General features: G+C 34.7%; 1 protein-coding gene, 1 long non-coding RNA gene and 2 pseudogenes across 5 annotated transcripts; 2 read left to right on the top strand and 2 right to left on the bottom strand.

The window, feature by feature from the left end:
• Nucleotides 1–3,585: 3,585 nt before the first annotated feature.
• On the bottom strand, nt 3,586–10,378 carry LOC146920995 (ABC transporter C family member 3-like). Of its 4 annotated transcripts, XR_015011971.1 has the most exons (11): nt 7,757–10,378; nt 7,097–7,183; nt 6,375–7,013; nt 6,065–6,229; nt 5,648–5,942; nt 5,322–5,539; nt 4,794–5,099; nt 4,659–4,708; nt 4,474–4,537; nt 4,007–4,246; nt 3,586–3,917 (listed from the first exon to the last, which is right to left on the bottom strand). XR_015011971.1 is itself a non-coding variant. In XM_085714400.1 (10 exons), exons 1-10 carry the CDS (start codon nt 10,112–10,114, stop codon nt 3,811–3,813), a joined length of 4,479 nt encoding a protein of 1,492 aa, XP_085570526.1. In that variant the 5' UTR covers nt 10,115–10,378; the 3' UTR covers nt 3,586–3,810. The 4 variants fall into 4 exon arrangements, 1 of the variants encoding a protein (XP_085570526.1); XM_085714400.1 differs by lacking the exon at nt 4,659–4,708; XR_015011972.1 differs by lacking the exons at nt 4,474–4,537; nt 4,659–4,708.
• Nucleotides 10,379–16,441: 6,063 nt separating this feature from the next.
• LOC146920994 (uncharacterized) lies at nt 16,442–17,710 on the bottom strand (annotated as a pseudogene).
• A 71-nt stretch (nt 17,711–17,781) lies between these two features.
• On the top strand, nt 17,782–18,479 carry LOC146920993 (uncharacterized; annotated as a pseudogene).
• A 3,762-nt stretch (nt 18,480–22,241) lies between these two features.
• Nucleotides 22,242–24,673, top strand: LOC146920992 (uncharacterized). The gene is made up of 2 exons (XR_015011970.1): nt 22,242–22,783; nt 24,436–24,673. It is a non-coding gene; the product is annotated as an uncharacterized LOC146920992 (long non-coding RNA).
• Nucleotides 24,674–27,508: the final 2,835 nt, after the last annotated feature.

Raw genomic sequence — 27,508 nt, 5'->3', positions numbered from 1 at the left:
CTCTGCTGCAGGTCTCAACTCCAAATTTCTTTTCCAAAATCTATCATGAAGGTTGAAATTAGTCAAAGCTTACATATTACATATTACATACACATTAAATATATCTACATATTAAGTTGTAAGTATGAAATTGAAGTGGCTAAATAATTCCTGAGCTCAATTGCTCTCTTCCCTATACAATTCTTGCTTACTTTGATATGGTATCAGAAGAATTTCTTTCCGCAAACCCTCTAATTCTTGAGCAAGTGCAAGCATTTTGATCCCGTTCTTCATCTTGATCAGTTAGTTTTCGCATTTGATTGTTCAATTCAAATTCATTCCTTATCTTGTTCTTCCTTGATCTGTGAATTTTCCCCAATTTTTCTAGTTCGATTCAATTATGTCATGCTTTCGATTGATGACCCTTACCACTATCCACGGATGTGTAACAACAATCTTGTTGCTTCATGGTTGCTCAATTCAGTTTCCAAAGATCTTGCTGCTATGTGATCTACGCTTCGAGTGCAGCTGTAATATGGGAAGATCTTCAAGATCGCTTTCAACAGCATAATGGTCCTCGTGTCTTTCAATTGCGACATAAACTAGCTGCTCATATATGTTACTCAAGGCACTCTATCTGTTAGTGCTTACTATACTAAGCTTAAGGCTATTTGGGAGGAGCTTAGTGAATATTGACCTGCTCATAGACGCAACTGTGCTCAATTTCTTGATGGATCCCCTTCAATCAATATTTGATGTCTATTCTCTTGTTGTTCAAGAAGAGAAGAAAAAGGTAGGCACTTCTCACACATCAGCTTTTGAACAACTCACCTTTGTTGTCCAAACTGCAAGTGGTTTGAAGGGTAAGACTGGGAAGAAAGATCGTCCTTGTGATAATTGTGATGTTCTTGGTCACGCCAAGGATAAATGCTTCAAATTACATGTCCATGATACGAGAATTGGAAACCTGATCAAGCTTTGGCAAATCAGTTTACAGCAGTTCCTTCATCCAAAGGTGAACAAGCTTTAACACTATAGTAACTTGAACCACGTTTTATAACTCTTTCAAGCTGCTAATTCAAATGTCTCTCTGCCTCAGTATGATTTGATTTGCATGCAAATTCAACTTCTGTTTTCCCTTTACTTTGCAACTTTATAGATTGTAATAAATCCATTATACGGCACTTTCATTTGGGTCATTTGTCTGATAAGGTTTTACAAAATGTAAGCAATTAATAAAGTTCCGTTTTCAATTCTAGCATCTTTTGATTTCCACTCCACAATCAATCAAGAGGAATAGGTGGAGTTATTTTGAATCTTAGAAAGTATATAATCTATCAAGAAGAACCATTAAATGAATAGTCATTGAAATCTAATCCCGTCACAACTTTTCTTTATATTTTCAAACTGTTATTTACAATTTTTGGAATATAATATGCGGTTTGTGTGGTTTGATACAATATTTTTTTATAAACCGACACAATACTTACAGTTGTGCAAAAGGTTAACGCAAAATCCTTTTTATCATGGAGTTGCCGATAGTTCCAATCCCCGTCTGAATTTGGTGCTATTATTTATGCTTGTATGACTTTTTACAATTATTATCAAATTTATTGTAAATTTTATTAGGAGATGAGCCAACAATGTTTGTTCACTTGTTAACAAGAGCGCCATTGTCTTTAACTATTTGCTAAAAAAATTATTAAATTTCATCGTGTATTGAAACAACTTTGATGAATGAAATAATTTACTTTTGTTCTGTAATCCCATTTAGTTTGGTTTGGTGTTGTTGGCTTAAGACCTTAGAATATGTTCATCTGTAATCCCATTTAGTTTTTGTCACTTTATTACTACTTGCTTAGTCACAGTTTTTAAGTAGAAAACCATCGATTAGGGTGGCTTCATTTTGGGGATGCCATCACCACCGACGATTTTCCAACAAAGAAACTTTATCACGCAAGCAAGTTAACTGATGCAATGGGAAATAGCACTTAGACTTGTATATAATAGAGGTTTTGGCTTCATGTCTTGAATTCGAGCGATGTGGGACTTCGGTGCCTTGATGAATGCTAATACACAGCAATGATCCAATAGAAAGACAATTGGACATATCCCAATGATGTAGTTTCTTTAAAGCATGGTGTGTTCATTAAAAACGAAAAAATACATCGGGACATTTTTCCTGATACTAACGTCCTAATATTAACAATTCTTTAGAAAGAAAAAAAAAAAAAAGTACTAATATTAACAAGAAGACAATAATCTTTTGTAACTTCAACAAACTGAACATTTTCTTTATATCAACAACATACAAATAACAATCTCTTGTGCTACCTACGTCAATATGCATGATCTCTTACATTTATGGACAACAATCCTTGATCGTTCATTTTGAACTGCTTTTCATCTATGTATATCTTAATCTCATGCTTGCCAATTTTTTATGACACTGCCCCTTATAGGTAACACAAGACATCATGGATTAAATGCCAATTTTTTAGATAAACAAATGACGATCTAGACTAAAAGAAGTCATTTTAGAAATATCATGGATTAATAAGCAAAAATAGATTTCCAGATAGTAAAAATGAAAAACTCCAACATATTTAGGCCAAAAATACATATAATCTTGACTTATATGGTAATTTTTAGAAACATCAACAAATTTGTTTTATGGGTTGTATGAATTGTACACAAGAAAATGCAAGTTGATTTCCCTATATTGTAATAGACTGATAATTCATATGCAGGACTTGCTTACTACTGGTAGTGAAACATCATCAGGGATTGTGTTATGAGCGATGTCTGAGATGGTAAAGAACTAGGGGTGATGGAAGAAGCACAAGCTGAGGTAAGAAAGGAGTTTTATAGAAAGGGATATGTTTCATATGCAGGACTTGTTTATCTCGTATGTTAAGATATTCTATATATGGTGTGTTATATTTCAGTTTATTTCTCTACACTTGAGAATATTCAATACGTTTCAGTTTTGTTGACTCTTGTTGTCACTCTTACACAGGTTGTCCATAGCTCAAATATAGTTTGTGTTACACTGTTCTCATACCAAGGCAAATACCAACATATATATGTTGTATGGTATCCGTCTCATTCATTTTTTTTCAAATGACAGTCCTATCAGCAACAGCATTTTGAGCGTAGCGAACTTTTAAGAAATCACTACTGCTCCTCCGTGATACTTTTTAAGTTCTGTCAAATTTCGGCTATAGTGGCACCATAGGATTTGGGGCATAGCGATATGGGAAATGTTAACTTGTGCCCTCAAGGCACAAGTTAAGAAATCAAAGATAGAAACTTTTTGTTGGAAATTGTGCATTTAATGTTCTAGAAATTTAAAATCTCCTCTTTTCAAGATATAATTTATTATTTAATTCCCTTTTTAGAACCTTAACTTGTGCCCTAAGGGCACAAGTTAACACTACCCTAGCGATATTTATAGAATGTCGATATTTATAGAATGTCGCATTTTGTGCACTCAGTTGGTTTTAGCTCAATATATGTTTTTATATTAACTACATATGTTATTATAGGTTTTGAAGGGGTTCCAACTATATTTCTCTTGAATATATAATGCAATTACTCTCATGATTTGAGTAACCATAGCTCCATGATACCATTACTCATTCAAAGTAATTAGATTTTGTTTCATTTTGTAATTCTACCCTCTAGTAAAGTTTCTTCAACCTTGGAAAAAAGGTGAAGTTGGACATTCATAGCCTTATTCTTGTATATATATATTACATTTTTCTATCAAACATGCTTAACAGAAAAGAATTACAAAACCCTAATGATAACTTATCCTCAACAGATTTCTCAAAAATTGGAGTTGGACCTCGTGGTATACTCTGCAACAAGCTTAGCAAAAGATGATGACTTATCCTCTAGCAATGTGTTTGGGGAGTCATACTCCTCAATAAGTCCTACAGAAATACACACAAAAATGTCAGAAAACGAAACAAGGAACTGAAGATACCGAAAGTTCAACACGAATAAAAGTTTTTTTACTGACCTTGACTAAGAAGTAGAACCATATCACTGTCAAGAACAGAAGTTATTCGATGCGCAATGGTAATGACCGTGGAGTCAGTGAAATGCTTCCTAAGAGTTTGCTGAATCAAATTATCTGTAGCTGTATCAACCGAAGCAGTTGCTTCATCAAGGACCAAAATCTTGCTCTTCTTAAGTACAACCCTACCAAGGCAAACCAACTGCCTCTGACCCATGCTCCAATTCTCACCATTCTCACCAACTATAAATCATCAACTTCCACATTAGAAATATGTTCGTGAGTAGAAATACAATATAATCCATCTGAACATAAATATAGCAATAATGTACATCAGCTGGTCTAAATTCACTACATACTCCTTCCGGACGTAAATACTATATACTATATTTGGGCCGAATAGATGTACCTTTTTGCTTATATTTAAGTCAACAAGGAGTATTAATGTTCAATAAAATTACAAGACAAACCTGAAGAGTCAAGCATTCCTTCTTTCTTTCTAACTTCATCTCCCAGTTGGCACTTATCCAATGCCTATTTTAAAGAAGATAAATCAGTATTTGAAGAATAATTACAAGTATAAAATTTTGCTCAAAACCAAATGTCACTGTCATTGCATTTTTTTTTTCAACAACTAAAAAAAATACATACACACCTCCCATATTTGTTCATCAGTGTACTCTCCAAGGGGGTCCAGATTATCTTCTTTAAAAGTATAAAATTTTGCTCAAAACCAAATGTCACTGTCATTGCATTTTTTTTTCAACAAATAAAAAAAATACATACACACCTCCCATATTTGTTCATCGGTGTACTCTCCAAGGGGGTCCAGATTACTTCTCACTGTCCCCTCAAACATTGTTGGATCTTGCGGAATAATGCTTAGTCTAGACCTCAAATCATGCAGTCCGATTGTAGAGATGTTGATGCTGTCAATGATAATTTCCCCAACAGTAGGTTCAACGAGTCGGAAAAATGTTTGTATAAGAGTTGATTTGCCACTTCCTGTTCTACCAACAATGCCAGTTTTCAATCCTCCCCGAAACGTGCATGTCAGGCCACGCAACACGAGCGGAAGATGTGGAGCATATCGAACCTTCATCATGGACAACAAATCATTACAAATGGTGATTTGGAGCACAAACATCTTATAAATGCTATGAAGTATGTTGTATCCAAAGCACAATTCATAAGCCAATTTCAAACCATTTAAGAGAACCTTAGCATGAATTTCAAAAATCAATTGGCCACAAAATGAACGAAAGCGAAACCAAAAACATATTTAAAAGGAAGCAACAAGGAGAAAAATTCCAGCTACCTGCAAGTTCCGTATATCAACCTCGCCATATGCAGGCCAATAAGGATCTGGCCTCTTTTCTTCTTCTAAAACAAGGGGAGGCTCACTAGGAATGGTTGTATACTGAAGTATCCTCTCTACCGATATAATTTTGTTCTCCAAGTTGCAAAGATTCCATATCGCCCAAGCTTGTATCATGTTTAAATTTAGACCATAGGTAACAGCTAGACCAGCAATGCCTAAAAAAATCATAAAAATGACACGAGATATAAAATTATGCTCAACTTCTGATTACACAAGCAGCGTAAATATTTATTGATATACGATACCGGACATGAATTACGTACCTGGATTTATGATTCCAGGTGGAATCGATATCAAAAATACCAAGGAAAAGGCAAATATGATGGAAGACAACATATCTAAGCGGAAAGATAACCATTCCATAGCAGCAGAAATGTTGAAATTTGGCCGAGAACACCCATCAGTCAGTTTCATATTTGTTTCATGAAATCTTGACTGTTGACCAAAGCTTCTAATGGTTGAAGTACCGCAAATTGTTTCTTCGAAGTGTTGAATAATTGGGGCTTCACATACTCCACCCAAACGCGACAGTTCACGGGCTGATGGTGAATAATATCGCTGCAGATTACAATTTCCATGGTTGATAAGCTTCATATATTATTATAGAATGGAGTTCGAATTTGTAAATGAAGAAATGGTATATAATCTTGATGTTAAAGCCATGATGGTCCAAATAATACCTGATACCAAATGCTGACTGCTATTACGGGTATAAAGACAATGAAAACTTGCCATGCAACCTGAGACATCACGGCTATAATTCCAAGAAGCTGGATCATGGAAAAGGCAAATGAGCTAACTTGATAAGGAAGGTCTGTATCCACTGCACTTTGGTCAGTAGAAGCCTGCAAGACAACTTAGATGAATAAGAGGTAAAAAAATAAAAACAAGCAACAAAGTATTCTAAAGGATAAAGCAACTGAAGATGCAAAAATCATATCTATGAAAATCAAATGGGCGAGAAATGGAAAAAATGCCAGTATGACATACTCTATTGAGGATTCGTCCATTTGGAGTAGAATCAAAAAACGACATCGGGGCACGGAAAATGCACAGGTGCATTTTATTGAAGAGTATAGTAGCTGTCTTGTAACCAGCTGTAACAAGTAACAACGCTCTAACAAGAATGCATAAAGAACTTCCAATGGCCAAACCAACATAGACTTTTATAAGAGTCTTTCCTTCAATTGGTGGCTCAACATCGGCTGAGATTGGAGTTGCCAAAGCCATCCAATAGTTGCTTCCAATTTGAAGAGCTTGAAGAAGAATATGAGCCAATAATATGAATGGTACAAGAGCTCCCCCGTATGCAGTTGTAATATACTTCCAATACACTGAAAATCCAACTTTACCTTTCTCCCTTTCTTCTTCTTGAACGAGTTGGCCTTGTGGTTCGCCTTTATCATCTGATTTAAGATTTTGCTCATCTTCGTTTGCGTCCTCATGTGTGCCAGAGATATTTGCTTCTTGTTCTAATGTACTTATTTCATTAGATGCTTTTCCTCCATCCAATGATTCAAGTGTGGACAAAGCTTCTCTGTGTGCACCGACAAGTTCCATAAAATCAGACCCAATGTTAAGCAGATCGGCATACTTTCCACTTTGAGTAATTTTTCCATCTTTCATGACCTATATAACAAGGGCAAAAAAAGAGGTTAAAAGAAAATCCATCATTATAAATTAATGACTATAGAACTATGACAAATACTCACCAATATAAGATCAGCAGTAGGTAAGAACTCCACTTGATGAGTAACATAAACAACTGTTTTTGAGCTTAAAACCCCAAGCAAGCATTCCTGCAACACAATTAAACAGACAATTTCACTTTCTAAATTGATTATACAAGTGTCATACTGTTGGAAATAACTACACTTCAAAAAAGTTAAGCCAAGAAACTATAAATTATCAAATAATGATTCAAATCATGAACCGGAACACATTTTTTCTGAATTGTGAATTGAATCTTATTAAGAATTGTAAAATATGTTGCCAATAAAATTATGTCACTTTATAAGCTGGTATATCATATCTATGAACCTCAAAATAATTCAAGTCATATATCAAATGACGAGAAAAATGTTTGGTTATACAAAATTGACAATAAAAAAAGTGGTTAGCTACACTAAGTTTAGGTAGTAGTTCACCAATTGAATCAGGATTCATCATAGTGAATCGGGATTCAAGATGAGATTTGTGTCTAAAGAGATGCACATAAGATATTTGTATTGAATGAGTTCAATTAAGTATCAATTCAAGATGTGACTCGTGTGTATGTAAGATCATGATAAGTATTTTGTAATATGCACAAAAAATAGAATAGCCAAATTATATTGCACATAATAATAAACAAAACACAGAAAATGAGTTACCTTAAAAAGGTGAGATCCTGTATGAGCATCCACAGCACTAAAAGGATCATCAAATAGATAGATATCAGCATCTTGGTAGAGAGCACGAGCAATTTGTATTCTTTGTTTCTGTCCACCACTCAAATTTATTCCGCGCTCGCCTATAACCGTCTGATCACCAAATGACAACATTTCCAGATCCTTCTTTAAGGAACATGCTTCAAGTACCTTTTCATACCTTTCCCTAACCATGTGTTTGCCAAACAATATATTATCCTCTATCTTGCCACTTTGAATCCATGGTGATTGAGCAACATAGGCCTTTGTTCCACAAATCTTAACAACACCTGATATCTTTGGTACTTCTCCCAGTACACAAGAAAGTAAAGTAGACTTTCCTGATGCAACAGTACCACAAACAGCAACCTTCATACCATGAAAAACTTTGAGATTTATGTTCTGCAAAGTTGGACTAGGGAAAGATAAATCCCAAGAAAAATTCCCATCAACCACTTCAATTGCTGTATCAGAACTACCACGAGGAAGCTTTTCGACAATATCGGACTGCAAGTCATCAAGACGAAGGAACGACGCAATCCTATCAAGAGAAACTTTAGTTTGTGCTATCATTGAAATTAAATCTGGAAGATTATAAATAGGCTCTTGAAGAATCCTGAATGTTGCAAGTGCTGACAAAATCTTCCCTGATTCAAGTGGAACCCCTACGAGCATACAAGTACCAAAAGTAACCACAGATACGAATGTAGGTGCACATACAAATGTAGTCATGGCTGAAGTGTAAAGATATTTTTTCAACCAGCCTTGTTCGGCATCCCGGAGCGCAGTTATTTTAGATAGAAACTTCATTTCCCATCCTTGTAGTTTAAGGATCCTCATGTTCCTTAAAATTTCAGATGTGGTCTTCATTCTAGCATCCTTTGACTCCATCAACTTCTCTTGAAACTTCTCTTGCAATGATCCCAATGGAACATTTGCCAACATAACAACGACGGTTGAAACAAAAGTAGCAATTGACGCAAGTCCAATGTTTTTATACAAAATTAACAATGCCAATGTAACTTGCAAAGCTACTAACCACAAATCATGCATGTACCAGCCAAAAGTACCAACTCTTTCGGCATCAACAGTTATGAAATTGATAATTTCTCCAGAAGTGTGACACTGCTTTGATTGACATGAAAGTGTCAAGGCTTTATTATATATCATCGTCACAAGCAGTGCACGGATTCGAAGTCCGAGTTGCTGCAACCTAAAGTACAAATGCCTTTGTGTTAAACACTCTACAAGCTTTGCAAAGAAAAAGGCAGAAACCAACACATAGCCTTGATTCTCATATAACCTTTTTCCGTCAAGGTATTGAACAAAAGAATCAATAAGATAAGGACCAACATAAGTAGAAAAAGTGTTCACCAATGCAAGAAAAGCAGTTATAAGAATCACTTTCCACCCTGACATTATCAATGACTTAACCAATTTAAGTGTGGTTACTCTATTGATTGCACCACAATCAGCTTCAATTTTGTCTCTGAATATTGGAAAAGCTCCAACCACACTATCTCTACTATCTAGCTGAGGAACATCCTCAAGGTCTAATGTCTTCTTATTGCCAAATGCTATAAGTGGACTCACCCAAGTGAAGGTGAGAAGACTCCAAAGTCCAGCATTAGAAAAAGGAGTAACAGTGTCACTCCCTTTAGTCTCTTTTAACTCTAAAGCATTACCATTATCATTACCGTTACCACCATGTGCATCACCTTTCAAAAGAGGCTCGTGAATAGTTTCATCGCTTTCTTCACTCTCATTTTTCACACAATTTCCGACATAACAAAAGAACAAACCAACACAAAAGGATACCACATCAGAAACCATGCATTGAACCGTTAACTCAACGTGATTTTCATAAAGAACAACAATGTCGACCACAAAACAATAACATGAAACAAAAAGATAGAAAACACACCAAGCTCTGAAGAAAAATGGGAACTTTCTTTTTCTTTGACCTGAACTCAAGAAAAAGAAGAACCCTTTGTGGAGACAAACATAAACAACACACCAAGTAACTGTTTTAAGAGCTAAATCAAAAAGGGTAACAATCATTTCTTTTGACCAACCACTATCATACCAGTAAAAGTAATTGAAGAGAAACAAAACAAAATTGAAAGAAGAAAAACCAATAGAACAAAACTTTGTCACTTTAAACAAAGTGTTATTGGGTTTCTCCTTGGACTCATCGACAATAGAAGTTGTGATTTTTCTCCAAACCAATGAAGCTAAAACCCCAAGAATAAATATTACATGAATTAAGCTAGATAACCTGTGAAGGAAAATTAGTGAAACAGAAGACAAAACAAACATCATAGTTAAAAATTGGATTTTTGAGGTTGTTTGAAGAAAATGGTATAGTGGGATAGTATGAAAGATGAAATTTTTAAGGTTTGAGAGGTTGGAAAAAGAAATTGAATCCACTCAATTGATAAAAATAAATAAGAGAGAGAGAGAATATTGTGGAAATTAGCTGTCAAGATCTCCACGTTATTTTAACAAACAATTTATCTTCTTCCAATCTAGGATAGGATACCTGAAAGAGGAATAAACATAAAAGCTGCATTCAAAATCATTCATATCCTGTTCATACACGGTTTCTAGCTTTTATAGCTAAGGTTAAAGATACATGAATGGGCCATGGGCCTTATAATTATAATCTACTAGTAGATAAAGACTATAATAACTATTGACACCCCTTTTAACAACGATAGTAATCTTTCATCCAGACTGGTGCCTTAGTCTCTCTTGGAATTTTGCTGGTCCCCAATTCTTTCTTGCTATCAATACTCCCCTTGTCGATGAAAACCTTGTCCTCAAGGTTTGACCCGCCACGTGGTGAGCAACGAGTGGCTGGATTAGTGGGTGAATCCTTACTGGGCGTGTGAGCACGCGTGTGTTGGAAAGTGGGTCTGAGATGTTGAGAGTTGTGGGCGCGTGTGACAGGGTGGGAAGCTGAGTGGATGGGAGTTGTCCATGTGAGGTTGTCTTTTGAATAGAAGGCCCGGATTTAATGGTAGGTAAATCGGAGGGTTGAGAGTGAATTGAGGGCAGAGGAATATTTGAAGTAAAGGGGGTAAGTGGATCTAAAGTGGTATTAGATCTGCTGAAGTCCTTTCTTCCAGATGAGAACTCCACTTCTTCTTCTCTTGTTTCTGATGTACCCTTCATTGCTTCAATGTTTTCTTTTGTGCTGGTGTGTGCTAACTCTCTATGAGGCTCAACCTTTTATGAGGTCTCCTCCTCCTCGTCAGATAACTCAGGTAGGGGTGTGAGTTGTTGTGGTAAGTCCTCATTGTGAAAAGGTCGTAGGAGGGAGATGTGCACTACTGGGTGTATCTTTGAGTCGGTGGGAAGATCCAGTCGGTAGGCTACGGATCCCACTCTTTCTAGCACTTTGAAGGGTCCGAAAAACCTTTGAGACAGTTTCTAAGAGAGACGACAGTGGACTGTGCTCTGGCAGTAAGGTTGTAAACGGAGAAGCACCAGATCGCCCTCATGGAAGGTATAATCTCTTCTCTTTTTATTAGCATGTAGTTCCATCTGCTTTTTGGTTTTCTAAAGGTTTCTTTTTAGAAGATTCATAATTTCTTGTCTCTGTTGTAATGAGTCTTGTAGGCTGGTTATCTCAGTGCCACTCGGAATGTAATCTAGAATGGAAGGAGGGTGTCAGCCATAAAGAGCTTCAAATGGTGTCATCTGAATTGCAGAATGATAAGATGAATTGTGCCAATATTCTGCCAGATGCAGAAACTTATACCAACGACGGGGGTGGTCCCTGACGAAGCATCGGAGATACGATTCCAGGGTGCGGTTCACCGCCTCGGTTTGTCCGTCTTTTTTGGGATGATATGTTGTGTTGTACTTCAGTTGAGTTCCCTGAACCTTAACTAACTCTTTCCAGAATTTGCTTAAGAATAATGGGTCTCTATCTGAAATAATGGTTTTTGGGGTTCCATGTAACCTGCAGATTTCAATGGAGAATCTTTGTTCCAAGTCCTCAGCTGTGAAACTGGTTAGGAGGGCGATGAAATGGACGAACTTTGTCAATCGATCGCACACGACCCAGATGATCGTGTGTCCAAATGAGTTTGGAAGGTGGGTGATAAAATCCATGCTGAGGTCTTCCCATACCTGAGACGGAAGAGGTAAGGGCTGGAGCAATCCCATTTTCTAAATTATGAGAAAACTATGAAATTATGCTAAGTTAGTATGATATGATTTTAGCACCCCCAAAGCAATTCTTGTTGATTATATGATAAAATTGCCATGTAATATGTTTATTAAAGTCAATATATGTTGTTGGATGTGTATGGTGCATTGCAGGATCAAATTGGACGAGTTTTGGGTCAAAATTGCAAAATCTGCACCACAGACCCGAAGAAACTCGCTATTAGCGAAATAATTTCACTATTAGCGAAATTACCCAGATGAAAGTCGTTATTAGCTAAATATTTTGCTAATAGCTAAATTTCCAGAACATTGCCCAGATAATTTCGCTAATAGCGAAAGTTTCTGCCCTGGCCAACTTCCTTTTGGCTTGTTGGCTCATTTTAGGGCCGGTGGTGCAATCTGAAGCCTTTCTTTCATCGATTTACAACTTTATAACCCCAAAACAACATCTAAGCAATGCACCTAACATCAAATGATCCTTGAATTGAAAATCATGGCAATCTTAGCATGTACGACAAGGATGGCACAAGAGAGTTTAAGCTGAATTACTCGGGTAGTGATGAACTAAGAAAGGGAATGAATGTAGAGTCTCGACATAGTTTGTCGAGAACTAGAATGAAAGCATGAATCCCATGTATGTTAAGACGCAAAGTGATTAATGTATTCTCTTCGCACATGAACAAGAATGATTATGCAAGCATGTTAAGCCGTGTGGATTAATAAGTTAATCTCTCCACTATGAATAAGTATGAACATGAATGAACAAGTATGTAGTTTACCGCTAATCGGATTGATCAAGGATCCAAGGTAAATGAGTAAGCATGTATAGGTTTAACCTTTCATGAATGATTAAGACTAAGACTATAATGAATGATGTAGGTGCCATGTCTCTTGTGATCCACACAAGGTTGGGATCTCAAGGGGTTCTCACCATGGGAACGGGATAAGCTCCGCAAGGGGGTCCGCATGTCACTGAGTAAGCAAGATGTAGGTGTCGTGGGAATGGGATAAGCTTCACAAGGGGGCCCACACGTCACTGAGGAAGTCTGATGTACCTTAGATAGGTTTTCATCGGTTATGTATGGGATTGTACTCGGGGTTACTCCAGGGCTCTCCGTAAAATGAATCAAGATAATGATTGTTTGTTCAACGCTAACCTAATGAATGAATGAATGAATGAATGAATATGATTATGTATGAGATTATATGATTATGATTATGATATGATGCTAGGCATGTACAGGTTATGCTTTAGAGCAATATGAATGTTATACCGATGATGATTTAGGATTCCCTGATCGTCCGGTTTAGGATCGTGTCATGAATATGTTATGTTTAGGCCTCGGTGCGTTTGGCGTACCTTGGCATAGCGGTCATAGGTTCCCTTGACCGCCATGACACGTATGATGTAAGTAAGACCTATGACAAGATAAGATGAACCTACGACGGAGCTAGTGTGCACGACCGTCTAGGAAAACATGACGACACATGTATAATCAACCGTCAGGTTGTATTGTAGACACGTGGTGACCATAGGTTTCCCCCGAGGTTACCTATAGCCTAGGATTAGGTAGAACTCACTGAGACATTATGTCTCATCCCAATCCTTATTTGTTTCAGATAAACAGATTGGCATGCAAGCTCGTAGCTGGATAGATATTTCAGCAAGTGCTCGTTCGTACCCGCTGCATGATGTCAAAGATATCAAGGATGTATTCTTTATGTATGGATGAGATGTATTATATTGTTGTTTGTACGAACGTGATTTGTTGTATATAATATTCATTCGGAAAATTTATAGTTGTAAATTTTAATGTATCCAGTACTAAAGATAACACACATGTTAAATTTTCTAGATACGTTTAGTATGGGTGTTACATGCGTTGTCTTTTTTGTTTGCGTAACAAATAATCCCTAAACGCTAAATAATAAATAATCTTAACAAAATGAAGAAACTATTAACTATTATTAATAATATAAAACAGAGTAGAGATGCGTGGCTTACCTAAGTTTTCTTTAAATGACACAAGCATCCCTTCTAGTTTTAAAATAGACATCAACCTCCCTTAAGTTATCATTAAATAGATAAATACTTCCCTTATCTCTTAACTGCTGTTATCTTTCTGTTAACATATGGATGTGAAGTTGAAGTTATCACTGTCTTCATTTACCATTTTAGTGATTTGTCTATTTTAAAAATATCATCTTCCTACTGAACCGTGAAGCTTACAAGCTAATTTAAAAACAAAATTTTACAAAATGTGAGTTATACAAATCCTTTCAGGTCCTTTTTTTTTGTTTTGTTTAATGTTTTACAAATCCTTAACATGGTTGGAAGCCTCTGGTGTGTTTGGAAAAAGAGGTTAAATGAGACTTCAAGTTTAATTTTTATCGTGTATAAGTTAATGTTGGTTATCAGACCCGGGGGGGGATAGGAATGGATACTAGTGTTCAGACTAATTAGTATGAATCAAAAATGAGCTGAAGAGTAGTACACCGACACCACAAAACTGTTCTTAATTTACTTAAAAAAAACTGTTTGCAATCACCGAATAATTTGGATGAATATTAGCCATAATTGATCCATCGAGCGCACATGGATTCAACCATTTAGGATTGACAAATTCATAGCAGGGCTATTTATAGTATCACTAAGTTTTTTTTCTCTAAACTAAACAGATGGTTAACAGAGTTAACTTGAGGGGAGGTTAATGTATTTTTGAAACTAGAGGGGAGGTGTGTGACATTTAACCAAACCTCGGGGGAGGTCATTGTAATTTTCCCTTAATAATATAAAACAGAGTAGAGATGTGTGGCCGTTCCAGAAGTGGATCATTAATAGAAGCATAAATTGAAGCTTATGGCCTAAACGGGTTTTAGCAAAACAAATAATTCATTTAAAGAAAATCAAATAGAATTGTCCATATCGAAGTGGCAAGCAAGAAATTATAATACTACCGTTTAGAATATTTTATCTTTTTTGAAAGGAAGTGGCAAGCAAGAATATTTTATCATGATGTTGATATCTCACCTTCTATTAATGATATACATATTTTAAAGGGAAAAAAAAAACTATAAAGAATAAATTTATAATTCATGGCCTGGCTAAAAAGAACTAGTTTCTTAAAAATGACATAATCTTGAATATCAACAGAACAGAATATACTTTTCAGAAATAGTTTTCTCTTCCCTCAAAAAAAAAAAAAAAAGAAAGAAAGAAATAGTTTTCTCTACTCATGATTTATGGCAAAAGCAAATTAAAGTAGCTACAATACAATACTCTTCAAAAAAAAAAAAAGTAGCTACAATACCATAAAATAAAGGATCATGCTAGGGGAAATTAAAGAAAACTACCACTTTCAGCATATTTTCTAGTTGGACTTTTCTTTCCAAAAATACCCTTAATTTTTAATTTTAATTTTAAATACAAATAACACATGTAACAAATAGATAAGAATAAATTTAATTTAAGGAGAAAACTTACGCACAATTTCTTATGAACTGTTCCTACTGTTAGCCAATTATAAAATGACACGTGGATTATTAATGCATGTCACTAATTGTCCCCATTAACCCTCTTTTACCTCCGTTAACCACAAATCAAACTCATAAAAAACTGGCACAAATACTTGAATGATTAATGCAAAACAAGAATGAGAAACAATTCTAAACCGTTCAATTTGGCGAATCTTCATGTTTGAAATATTTGAAGGTTTGAACGTATGGTGATGCTTCTTTAGAATTTGAAATAATTTCCATAAATCCAATTCAGAATGATTAGTTCAATTGAAACCGTTCAATTTGGCAATGATCCGTAAAAAGATTTCAAATGAAGATTGATCTTCAAAAAATAATGGTAAAGATTGAACTTTAAATTCTTTAAAAAAAAGATTAGTAACAAACATAAGCAATTAATAATGTTAAAGATTGGACTTTAAATCCTCTAAAAATAATATTGGTAAAAAACATGAGCAAAAAATAATGTTAAAAATTGAACTTTAAATCCTCTAAAACAATATTAGTAACAAACGTGAGTAAAAAATATTGTTAAAGATTGGACTTTAAATCCAATTTTTTTTCTAACTCTCTTGCCAAAAAAAATTTCAAATCTGACCCCTATCAGATTTATTTCCTAAAATGACTCACTTTCTATTTTTGTCCATTTTTTTTTTGTCGTTTTTCCCATTCCTGCCATTTGAAACGGGGGAATGAGCCGCCCTCTGACACATGTCAAATCGTTACTGGCCAGGCAGGTTTGACTTATTTTTTTATTTTTTTCATTACCGCCGTTTGAAATGGCGGGAATGAATATTTAATTTTTTTTACGTTTTTTTCTATTTTTGGCCAACAATTGTTTATTTAAAACACAAATAATAATTAATAAATAAATATTAATGATGATGATAATAAATATTAATTTATTAATTTTAAAACACTAATTATTTTATTCATACGAAATAAAAACAAAAGCTACTTTCTCCACGGCATCCATTTACGCCAATGTAAACTATAACCTCCCGTAGCACATAATTTATCTTTTTTAGTTCGTACGGGTCGTTGATTTTGCTCTTCCTCTTCCTCATGTTCTTCCTGTTCCACATCCTCATCAGGAATTTCAGCATCATCATTAGTTTCCATAGTGCCTTCATTTTGCACTTGTGGAGCTGAGTTGGTCCAGTTTTCATTAACGAAGTCATCGTCATTAAACCATGCTGCCAGGCTTTCTATAGTATTAATTTGTGAATTTGGCCATTGAGGTGTGTAGTTTGTTTGGGGATAGTTTGCAATGTGGGGGGGGGGGGGGGGGGGGGGGGGGGTTGGTAGGTTGAACGAGGAGTATTGTGATTGGTCTGGGTAACTGGTTTGTGTGGTGTACTGAGTTGGATTGAAGCATCAAATGAATAGTTTGATGTTCGGGAGCTTTCTCCATGATGATTTTGTTGAGAATATGTTGGATATGGGATTGGGGTGTTATGTAACATTTGGTTTGTGGGTTGTGGTGGTGATTGCTAAGTTTGGTTGTAGTTGTAGTTGTAGTTGGTGGATGGGTTAAAGCTTTGGTCAAAGTTAGTGGGTGGAGGTGCCATGAATTGGTTGTATGGTGGTGGTGTATTTGACCACATATTTTCATCTGGCACCATATAGGTTTCTGGCACTGCAGGATAGTCACGCGACAATTGTGGTAAAATTCTTGCACATGCTTGCCTTGGGTTTGTCAATAATACCTCTCTAGAAAGCCACAGATGATTTCCGAAAAATTCCCAATACCATGCAAAATATTGACTATTTGGATAAACCTCATGGTTATACCGAACGTCGTGAAGTGCTAATTGATGACGTTGGTTCTAGTTTTGGACTTGACGATGATGCTTATCTCTCCACGAGCCTTTAGTTTTATCTTTTGTCAAATTAATTTTGTGGAAAACTTTCAAATTATCTGGTAAGGCAGGTGGATTTTGTGGTAAGCCAAATTGAAGCCGAACTCTGTCTGATTGATCCCTCTCGACTATTTGAAAACTGATGAGATATGTGTTTGCAGACCATCTCTGGCTTTCTTCTTCGTTGGTGTAATGGAATTTGAGATAAGGCCTCCAGGAGAATTGTTTAAAAATAATGAATATTAGTCTTCAATTGTTCACTATCTAACTAATTATTTTTTCTTAACGTGCAGGACATGCCCTAAACGTACCTTGTTCGATTACTATCGTGGTGTAATCCAGAAGGCAAATCAGCGTGCATTAGATTGGGTGGACAATATTCCAAAAGAAAAATGGACTCAAGCATTTGACGAGGGTCAACGATGGGGCCACATGACAAACAACATCGTTGAGTCGTGGAAGTCGTGGAACTCTGTGTTTAAGGGAACACGCAACCTACCTGTTACACCTATAGTTCAATCAACCTATTATAGGCTGGCATGTCTCTTTGCTGATAGGGCTCAAAAAGCGTTTGCAAGGGTAGGTTCCGGAGATTTGTTCAGTGAATATTGCCAGAATGCGATTAAGGATGGCATTGTTAAGTCTAACACCCATCATGTCGAACAATTTGACCGAGAAAGGTATACATTCTCAGTCCGTGAGACCGTCAACTATAGGGAGGGAAGGCGAATGGGAACTTTTAAGGTGGACCTACAAGCGGGGTGGTGTGATTGTGGGAAATTTCAAGCTTTACATTTGCCTTGTTCCCATGTCATAGCCGCGTGTTCTTCATTTCGCCATGACTACACAACCCTTATTCCAGCTGTGTTCAAAAACGAGAGTGTTTACTCCATCTACAACACAGCCTTCAAAGTAGTCCAGGACAAGAGCTATTGGCTCCCATACGACGGTCTCGTGCTTTGCCATAATCCAAACATGCGAAGACTAAAGAAAGGTCGACCCAATAGTACCCGCATAAGGACTGAAATGGACGAGGAGGTGTAGAGAGGACTCCGACACCGAGACAATGTGGGTTGTGTCGGCATACCGGCCATATTAGGAGAAATTGTCCAAGTATAAATAACGGGTAGTTAATAACGTTATGTACTATGTGTTCAAATATGTTTTTATTTATCATTATTATTATTTGTGTTTTAAATAAACAATTGTTGGCCAAAAATACAAAAAAAAACGAAAAAAAAAATTAAATATTCATTCCCGCCGGTTCAAACGGCGGTAACGAAAAAAATAAAAAAAAATAAGTCAAACCTGTCTGGCCAGTAACGATTTGACATGTGTCAGAGGGCGGCTCATTCCCGCCGTTTCAAATGGCGGGAATGGGAAAACGACAAAAAAAATTGGACAAAAATAGAAAGTGGGTCATTTTGGAAAATAAATCTGATAGGGGTCAGATTTGAAATTTTTTTTGGCAAGAGGGTTAGAAAAAAAATTCTTTAAATCCTCTGAAAAAAAGATTAGTAACAAACGTCACCAAAAAATAATGTTAAAGATTGAACTTTAAATCCTCTAAAAAAAATTAGTAACAAACGTGAGCAAAAAATAATAATGTTAAAGATTGAACTTTAAATACTCTAAAAAAAATTAGTAATAAACGTAAGCAAAAAATAATGTTAAAGATTGAAATTTAAATCTTCTATTAAAAAGATTAGTAACAAACATGAATAAAATATAATGTTAAAGATTGAACTTCAAATTCTCTTGAATGATTAATGCAAAACAAAATCAGAAACAATTCTAAACCGTTCAATTTGGCAAATCTTCATGTTTGAAATATTTGAAGGTTTGAACGTGTGGTGATGCTTCTTTAGAATTTGAAATAATTTAATAATTTCCATAAATCCAATTCAGAATGATTAGTTCAATTGAAACCGTTCAATTGAATGATTTGCACCGAAAGAGTTAAATGATGTGCACTGCTTTCAAACTACTCCACTGCAAGCTAGTAACATAGCCTTGCTAGAGTAGAATATTTCTCCTCATGCACAGTAGAAACTCGTAGCAATTGTCTTTGGCCGGACATATGGTGGGGCCAACATGAACATCTTAAAAGCTAGAATGACTTTTCCATTTTCTAAATGAGAGAACACACGGAGAAAATTAATACACTCAACAAGCAAAAATTAACTTTTAGGTTCATTGAATAATTATTGCATCTTGTCATATTTATAGACCATATATATTAGTCATTTAATAAACTTAAAAAGTTACTTTTTGCTTATATACGTGACTGGAGGGAGTAAATTACCATTTGTAGGAAATAAAACCGGCTAAGAAGAGATAACACTTCTACAATTGATTGCAAAGTTTGACTAGATGAACACTATTAATTCTTGATATATAAGTTTAATCTACTTTTGGTTTAACACTTGGGTATACACAAAGAGATGTTAAGTGCACACAAAGAGACACTTATCACAAAATATTAGATCATTTTTTTTTATCATAAAAAATAATATCACTATGTATGTGTGTCTAAACACTATATATTTGTCGGTCTCTTTGTAAATGAAACATATATAGTTCTACCTTGTATCGTAAAATTGTAAATAAAATCTTTATATATAAAAATAAAATATGGATTATGTTTTGATTGAGCACAGAAGACTCCAAGAAGTCGATCAAGTCTAAACCGTTTGCTTAAGATAGGACAATCTAATTTTTAAATCAAGATTTTTATTGGTTTTACCTTGAATGAAAATTGCTCTAAAGCTGCATGAGTTGTGTAACGCCCTGATTTTGAATATTAGTTTATTAGTATTATTATTAGATGATATTAATATTATTAATAGTATTGAATTGTTTGAAATTATTAATTTAATTGTTCGTGTTTTCTTGAGAAAATAGGTAAGGGGAAAGTAGATGGATTGGTAGTCGGTTAAAGAGTGAGGGAAAATAATGTTTAGGAAGAAAATAGAGTTTTTAGAGAGAATAAGAAAGTAGAGTGCGAACGGAGGTGAATTAGTAAAATTGGATAGAAAAGATGTGTAGTTAGTGAGCTGAGTAGTGTTTTAATGAATTAAGCGGAGGGATGTGTGAATAGCTAGGTGATGTAGTTACAGGAAGAATAGTAACAAAATTTAGAGGTACAAATAGTAATTTGAAAAAGATTAGTAACAAACCTAGAGTACATATAGTAATCTAAAATGATTGGTAACAAACTTAATTAGAGCTTATAAATAGAGAAGAGAATTAGAGAAGAAGGGTTACCGAGAAAGAGAGAAACAAAGCGGCAAAAGAAAAACTAGGGTTGTGGAGAGAAGAGGCAAGGAGGCATAGCGAGAAGAAACTAAAGAGAGATTTCACTATAGGAAATCATCAATTTCGCAAAACTAGAGGTAAGGGGGAGTCTCTATTCATCGTAAGGGTAGTATGAACATATGGGTGGTGAAGGGCTATGTTTTTCTTCCGTTTTCATGATCTTTTTTAATATATTCTGATTAAATTTATGCTCTAATTTACTGCTGTGATTTTTGGATACCCTTGTCTTTGAATACAATATTTGCACATGCTCTATTCATATTATTAATTTTGTGTTTCAATTGATCATGGAACGGTTTCGAGAAGAAATTAATTGAGTTTATGAAATCGAAAGTACATGCTTCATCAATTTTAAATATAATTCAATTCTAACTCTTTATACAAGAGATGTATATGAATATTGCCCTGTGATACATGTCGTATCAACTAATTGGTTCCAATTTCAATTATATGCACATGTTTTAATATTAGGATCACATGAAATAATTATCTATGACTATTTATTATTAAATAATTGGTGAATTGGCAAAATATGATTTGCCGAACATCAGTATCTTTCAATGGCTAATGTGGTTAACAAATTTGATTTTGTTTAGCTGCCTTCTACGGCCTATATAACTTTCCACTATAAAACAAAATAGATTTTTGATTAAAAATATTCCAGGATTCAATGTTTGTTAATAAATCCAAAAACCCTAATTTCTTATTTGTATTTTGCAAGTTATCCTGTTTTATTTTATCTTTTGAATTTGGTTCGAAATGATATATATTGAAGATGTGTTATTTAAAGATGTGTGATTTAAAGATGTAATATAAATATGTGTTATTTGAATATGTGTGATTTAAAGATGTGTCATATAAAGATGTGTTATCTAAAGATGTGTAATTGTCAAGTCATTTAAAGAGATGTGCATTTGATGAGTCATTACTTGGTCTTCATGCATTCATGGTCAGTCCGATTTAAAGATGTGATTTAAAGATGGGGATAAATCAGTAACATAATTCTGATATCCAAAACCGGTACCACATGCATATAGAGTCAAGTTAGGGACATTGCATTCATTGTCAAGCATATTTGAAGATGTGGTGAATTTGATTATATATTTAGAGAAGTGTAATTTGTGAATTATTTGATGATGTGTCATTTGACGATGTGCAATTGATGTGATATTTGAAGATGTGAAATTAATAGATGTGTTATTTGAAAAGTGTAACTATTTTAAGATGTGATATTTAATGATGTGCTTCTATATGATTATGTGAGAATGATTTGTATTTTGCTAAGTGGTTACTTGATATTATTAAATGTTCTTGATGCTTATATGTTATTATAAGATGTTGGTTGATGCCTTTCTGATTTTTATTAAATGAAACTTTATATTTAAATATGAATATTGTAACACCCCAAATTTTAAATATTAATTTATTAGTGTTATTATTAAATAATATTAGTACTATTATTATTATTAGTATTGGTTGTTAGGTATTATTGATTTAAATATTCATATTTATTGGAAGAATAGGTAAGGAGAATGTAGATGAGTTGGTTTGTCGGTTAAAGAGAGAGAAAATAATGTTTAGAAAGAAAATAGAGTTTTTAGAGAGAATAAGAAAGTAGAGTGTGAATGGAGGTGGATTTGTAAAATTTGGTAGAAAAGCGGTGTAGTTAGTGAGCTGAGTAGTGTTTTAATGATTTAAGCAGAGAAAGGTGTGAATAGCAAGGTGGTGTAGTCATAGAAAAAAAAATAGTAACAAGATCTAGAGGTACAAATAGTAACCTAAAAAGATTAGTAACAAACCTAGAGAACATATAGTAATCTGAAAAGATTGGTAACAAGCTCAATTAAAGCTTATAAATAGAGAATAAAATTAGAGAAAAAGGGTTACCGAGAAAGAGAGAAACAAAGATGCAAAAGAAAAACTAGGGTTGTGGAGAAAAGAGGCAAAGGAGACAAAGAGAGAAGAGCTTGGGGAGAGATTGAACCATAGGAAATCATCAAATTCGCAAAAAGAGGTAAAGGGGAGTCTCTATTCAGCATAAGGGTTGTATGATTGTATGGGTAGTGAAGGGTTTATGTTTGTTTTGACGAGCTTTGATGAATTTTGTTAAATTCAGGTACTTTTATATATTGTTATAACTATACCTTGATTGTAGTTTATAAATTGTGATGAATCTTTGTTAAATTGTGTTCTCTTGTGTCGCTATGGCTTTATGTTGATTTGAGTCTATGAATTGATTCCGTATGTAAATATATGTTCCTTGAACCATTTTCGATTGTGTTTAGGTGCTGAGTTATTGTTCTTGTGTATACATATATGTTGATTCGACCTGCCTTGCTTTATGAGTCACTGTGATATAAATTCTTTTATTTAATTATCTATATTCCAAGACTAAAGTGATAAATTCTAATGTGATTTGGTAAAAGTAATGACTTATAGATGAACTATCCAATAAGATGCATATCGATTATTTAGTGATTCATTTGTGATTTGTTGCCGCACTGATAATTGTTTACGAATTGTTGCTAATTGGTATTATATTTTATAAAACGTGTATATATTTCTAAAAGAATATGTATGTATATATAAATTAAAATATTTATTGTTTATTTTTTTAGCATCATGATTTATGAAATAATGAAGTAACTTGTTCTTCAAAATGTTTTAAATTGCGGGAGGTGGTTCTAGATGATAGCAGGATGAATAGCTTTAGGCCTAGTGACTTTAAATATCATGCGTGACTTTTAACCACTGTTATAGCCGACACAGTTTGTTGTATAAAAATAAGGATTGGATTCTTCTAATTGTTTTTGAGATATGGATTCTAAAATTGGTTGATTATTGTAATAAAGATTTATTTCTTTTATTTTGGAAAAACATTGATTTTAGATTCTTCTTTTATTTTATTTAAAGATGTGTTATTTGAAGATGTGTGATTTAAAGATGTGTTATATAAAGATGTGATATTTGAAGATGTGTGATTTAAAGATGTGTTATATAAATATGTGATATTTGAGGATGTGTGATTTAAAGATTGTTATATAAAGATGTGATATTTGATGATGATGTTATTTAAAGATGTGTACTTGTCGAGTCATTTAAAGATGTGCATTTGTTGAGTCATTATTTGGTGTTCATGCATTCATGCTCAATCTGATTTAAAGATGTGATTTAAAGATGGGGGATAAATCAGTAACATACCTCTGATATCCAAAACTGGTACCACATGCATATAAAGTCGAGTTATGGACATTGCATTCATTGTCAAACATATTTGAAGATGTAGTATATTTGAAAATGTAGTATCTATTTATATATACTTGAAGATGTGGTGAATTTGATTATATATTTAAAGAAGTGTAATTTGTGAATTATTTGATGATGTGTCATTTAACGATGTGTAATTGATGTGCTATTTGAGGATGTGGAATTAATAGAAGTGTAACTATTTTAAGATGTGATATTTAATGATGTGCTTCTATATGATTACGTTTGAATGATTTGTATTTTGCCAAGTGGTTACTTGATATTCTTAAATGTTCTCGATGCTTATATGTTATTATAAGATGTTGGTTGATGCCTATTTGATTTTTATTAAATGAAACTTTATATTTAAATATGAATATTGTCTGACTATGATGCATACATGTCTAAATGTAATTGTTGTGTTCTTTTATCTGGATCTATACATGTGATTATGCATCTCTTGTGTTGGATATATTCTCACCCTCTAGTGGCGGGTTGGGCGCCTACACCCTTGTGGTGTAGATTTGCAGGAAGAAGAAGTTTAGTAGCAGTGAGTCTCTGAGGATGGCTTTGGAGCCTACTCGTTTGCTTATCGCTTTTTGGGAGTCTTTATCGAGTCGATGCTCTGATATGTGACATTAGGGATTGGGGATTTATTCTATTTTAGATTAGGTTTTAGAATTCTTTTGAATTCAGTTTTGATGTTGATACAAATGATGTGAAAGTTACTTTGATGTTTTGAAAATTTATTATGCTGCTACATTTTTAATTTAAATGAAGTATTTTTGAATTGAAGAAGATGTGTGACACCCTTGGATGTTTAATTTTTTTTTTGCTAAGCAGGGAGAAAGACAGACATCGAGAGACAACACCGACAGCCCAACTAGGTTGGCACCCCGGGAAACCTCCATCCTATGCCTGCCAATCTCTAAAATTTCATTAAAAAGGGGAAAAATATATACAGAAGAGGGGGGGGGGGGGGGGGGGGGACTAGGCCAAGACCCTCAGAAAAAGAACAGAAATAACAAAAAATATAGAAACAAAACTACGGAAATCTATAGTTGAGCAAACCAATTCTGTCTCGATAGAAATCCATATGCAACCCAGCCGGAAGCGTGTCAAACCAAACAGATCCCTTAATCACATGTCCCATATCCGCCAACTTATCTGTATAGCTATTTCCTTCACGAAAAATATGGGAAGATATAACCTGAACTCCGAGCCCCTGAGAGTTATGCCATCTATTCTGAAGCAACCACGGAACTAAAGAAGAATTCGAAAAGACCATCAAAGCACTAGTGGAATCACTCTCTAGCCAAATATTCATCCATCCATGATGTGCCGCATGCTCCATAGCAAGAATAAAAGCATAGATCTCCGCATGGAAAACCGAGGTAAGACCAATGTTACAAGAAAAGGCGCCGAGGTATGTGCCTAAGGAATCCCTAAAAATTCCGCCGCAAGCCGCTAACCCTCCAATAACTGAACCATCTGTATTAACTTTCAACCAGGGAGAGGAGGGAGATTTCCAAAGAACTAAAACAATTTCTTTGAATTTACGGTGATGAGTTGAAACCGAAAATTCATCAAGAAAGGGAGAATCAGATGGTAAACATTTACATGTCGAAGCATTGCCAGACATTGCAATCAGAGAGTGAATGCGCACTTTTACGGAGTGAATAGATCGCAATGTAGATTGAAATCGAAAAGCATTTCTTGCTAACCAAATCATGTGAATGGTATGGATGATGGCTTGAGCATTCCAATATAAAAGAATCATTGGGAAGATGGAGGAGGACCACCCTTTGCACGGGTCTTATAATGCGGCGGTCCAATGACTTGTTTTTTCAAGGTTTGTTTCTGCTTCTTTGATAAAACTCGTGTAAAACCTTCTTCAGCGATACGTTTGTCATATTCACGAATTCTAGCCCATAAGTCCAGATCATGATGTATGTTTATGCTTGGGTGTGTTTCTATCTGAGCAGTAGGTATCTGAGATGAAATCTCTGCGTCATCCCTACTATCAATTGCTGCTGATAAACTTTTAGCAAGTGTACTAAAAATATATCGAAGTAATAAAATTTATAAGTTCGTATCCACAGGGACTGTTTCAATTTCTACTCGGCAAAAGCGTTAAAATAAAGGATTTAACAAATAGCGGGTATGTAGAGCATATATTTGATTGAGTTCAACAACAAGTAAAATAAAAATAAATGGTTTTGGAAAATATAGAGATAAAAAGTGATTAGGTCTTTCAAATCAATTAATTATCGCTGTTTGGTAAATTGCACCTAGTCTCTACAATTATTCTCCTAGACTCACGACAAATTAACAAAATAGTTTTGATCAATCCCTTGACTCAGAACACACTTCTAAAGCTACAACACCCTAATCCCTTAGGTGAGTTCGTAACCGTTGAAGGCTTTATGAACATTAATTTTTATGTCATAACCTAACAATCATCTATCCCTAGACTGACCCGTTAGATTAACCAGAATTATTAGATCCAATTCAATAGCTAGGGTCAGTAGTCAATTGATATTTGAATTCAGTTTATATGTGATCAATATACAAAAAGCATTAAGAGCAAACAATTCTGAATAAAACTAGAATTATAATTGTATTGAAAAGAGTTTATACAATCACATGGTTCAAACAGCTCAAATTAAAATCATCTCAGACCTAATCAAAGCAAATTAGCTAGACATGATCAAAGAAATAAACAACATAAGTAAAGAAAATAAATAAACCGATAGAACTTCGATGTCGCCGGGCGTTGCTCTCGGAATCTTTTCAATTGATGCTGCTGTTTTCCTCTCCCATGTGCTTCATCTCCCTCTTTATCTCGTGTTGCGTGAATGATTCTTTTCCCCTTCCAAAACGTGAATTGGTTAGTACTGTGCGGCTGGCTTTTTGGCCAAATCGTAATCCTGTACAAAGCTACCTCATATACATGTTTCTTTCTCCTTTTATAGAAACTCCACTCATTGTTGATTTTAGGTCAGCTAGAAAATACGTGACATAGGCCCAATGCCTATTTCATTCTCTTTTTATTCACACCACCTAAGAATTACACATCCTTTTTCATATGGCTCTTTTGTATCAATCATGTTTTCTCTTGCTTACATTTCTTTCCTTGTGCTACATATTCCTTCTCAAATTGCCCACCAAGTATATTCGTAGACATATAGCCACAAACCAGTAGTAATAATAGCTGATGAAACCTTATTGACTCAATAAATAAAAAATGACAATTTATTCAAAATGACTCTAAATTAAACGTTATATAAAAAATAATAGACTAAAAACTTAATTAAAAAGACTCAAAAAATAGTGAATGATTGACTGTCATCAGCTGCAACTTCGGTTTGTATTGCATCATGTTCAGAAATTGCAGCAGTAGCCTCGTGCTCATTATCTAGATCAGCCACGTGAGTTTGATCATCAGAGGAAATCTCTTCCAGTACATGTAGCGAATTGATGGGCAGCCAGTCTGCCTTCCTTGTAATGGCTTCTGTTTGTACCTCAAATGTTAAGGTCACATCATTTAAATCTTTGTCACCATGGTTAGTGCCATCATTTTGCACTTCTTCAT

This window comes from Medicago sativa, chromosome 5, assembly GCF_051527215.1.
Source record: "Medicago sativa cultivar Bolivia chromosome 5, Bolivia_mono, whole genome shotgun sequence".
NCBI classification, from domain to species: Eukaryota; Viridiplantae; Streptophyta; class Magnoliopsida; order Fabales; family Fabaceae; genus Medicago; species Medicago sativa.
This window is presented reverse-complemented; position numbering and strand designations above follow the sequence as displayed.

What these genes read in the sequence shown, in the direction of transcription:
- LOC146920995 (XM_085714400.1), bottom strand. Translation starts at nt 10,114, where the DNA reads ATGATGTTTGTTTTGTCTTCTGTTTCACTAATTTTCCTTCACAGGTTA. An exon ending in CCGATGAACAAATATGGGAG is followed by an intron (nt 4,538 to 4,793) that starts GTGTGTATGTAT and finishes TCTTTAAAATAG; the next exon opens with GCATTGGATAAGTGCCAACT. An exon ending in GGTTCTACTTCTTAGTCAAG is followed by an intron (nt 3,918 to 4,006) that starts GTCAGTAAAAAA and finishes GTATTTCTGTAG; the next exon opens with GACTTATTGAGGAGTATGAC.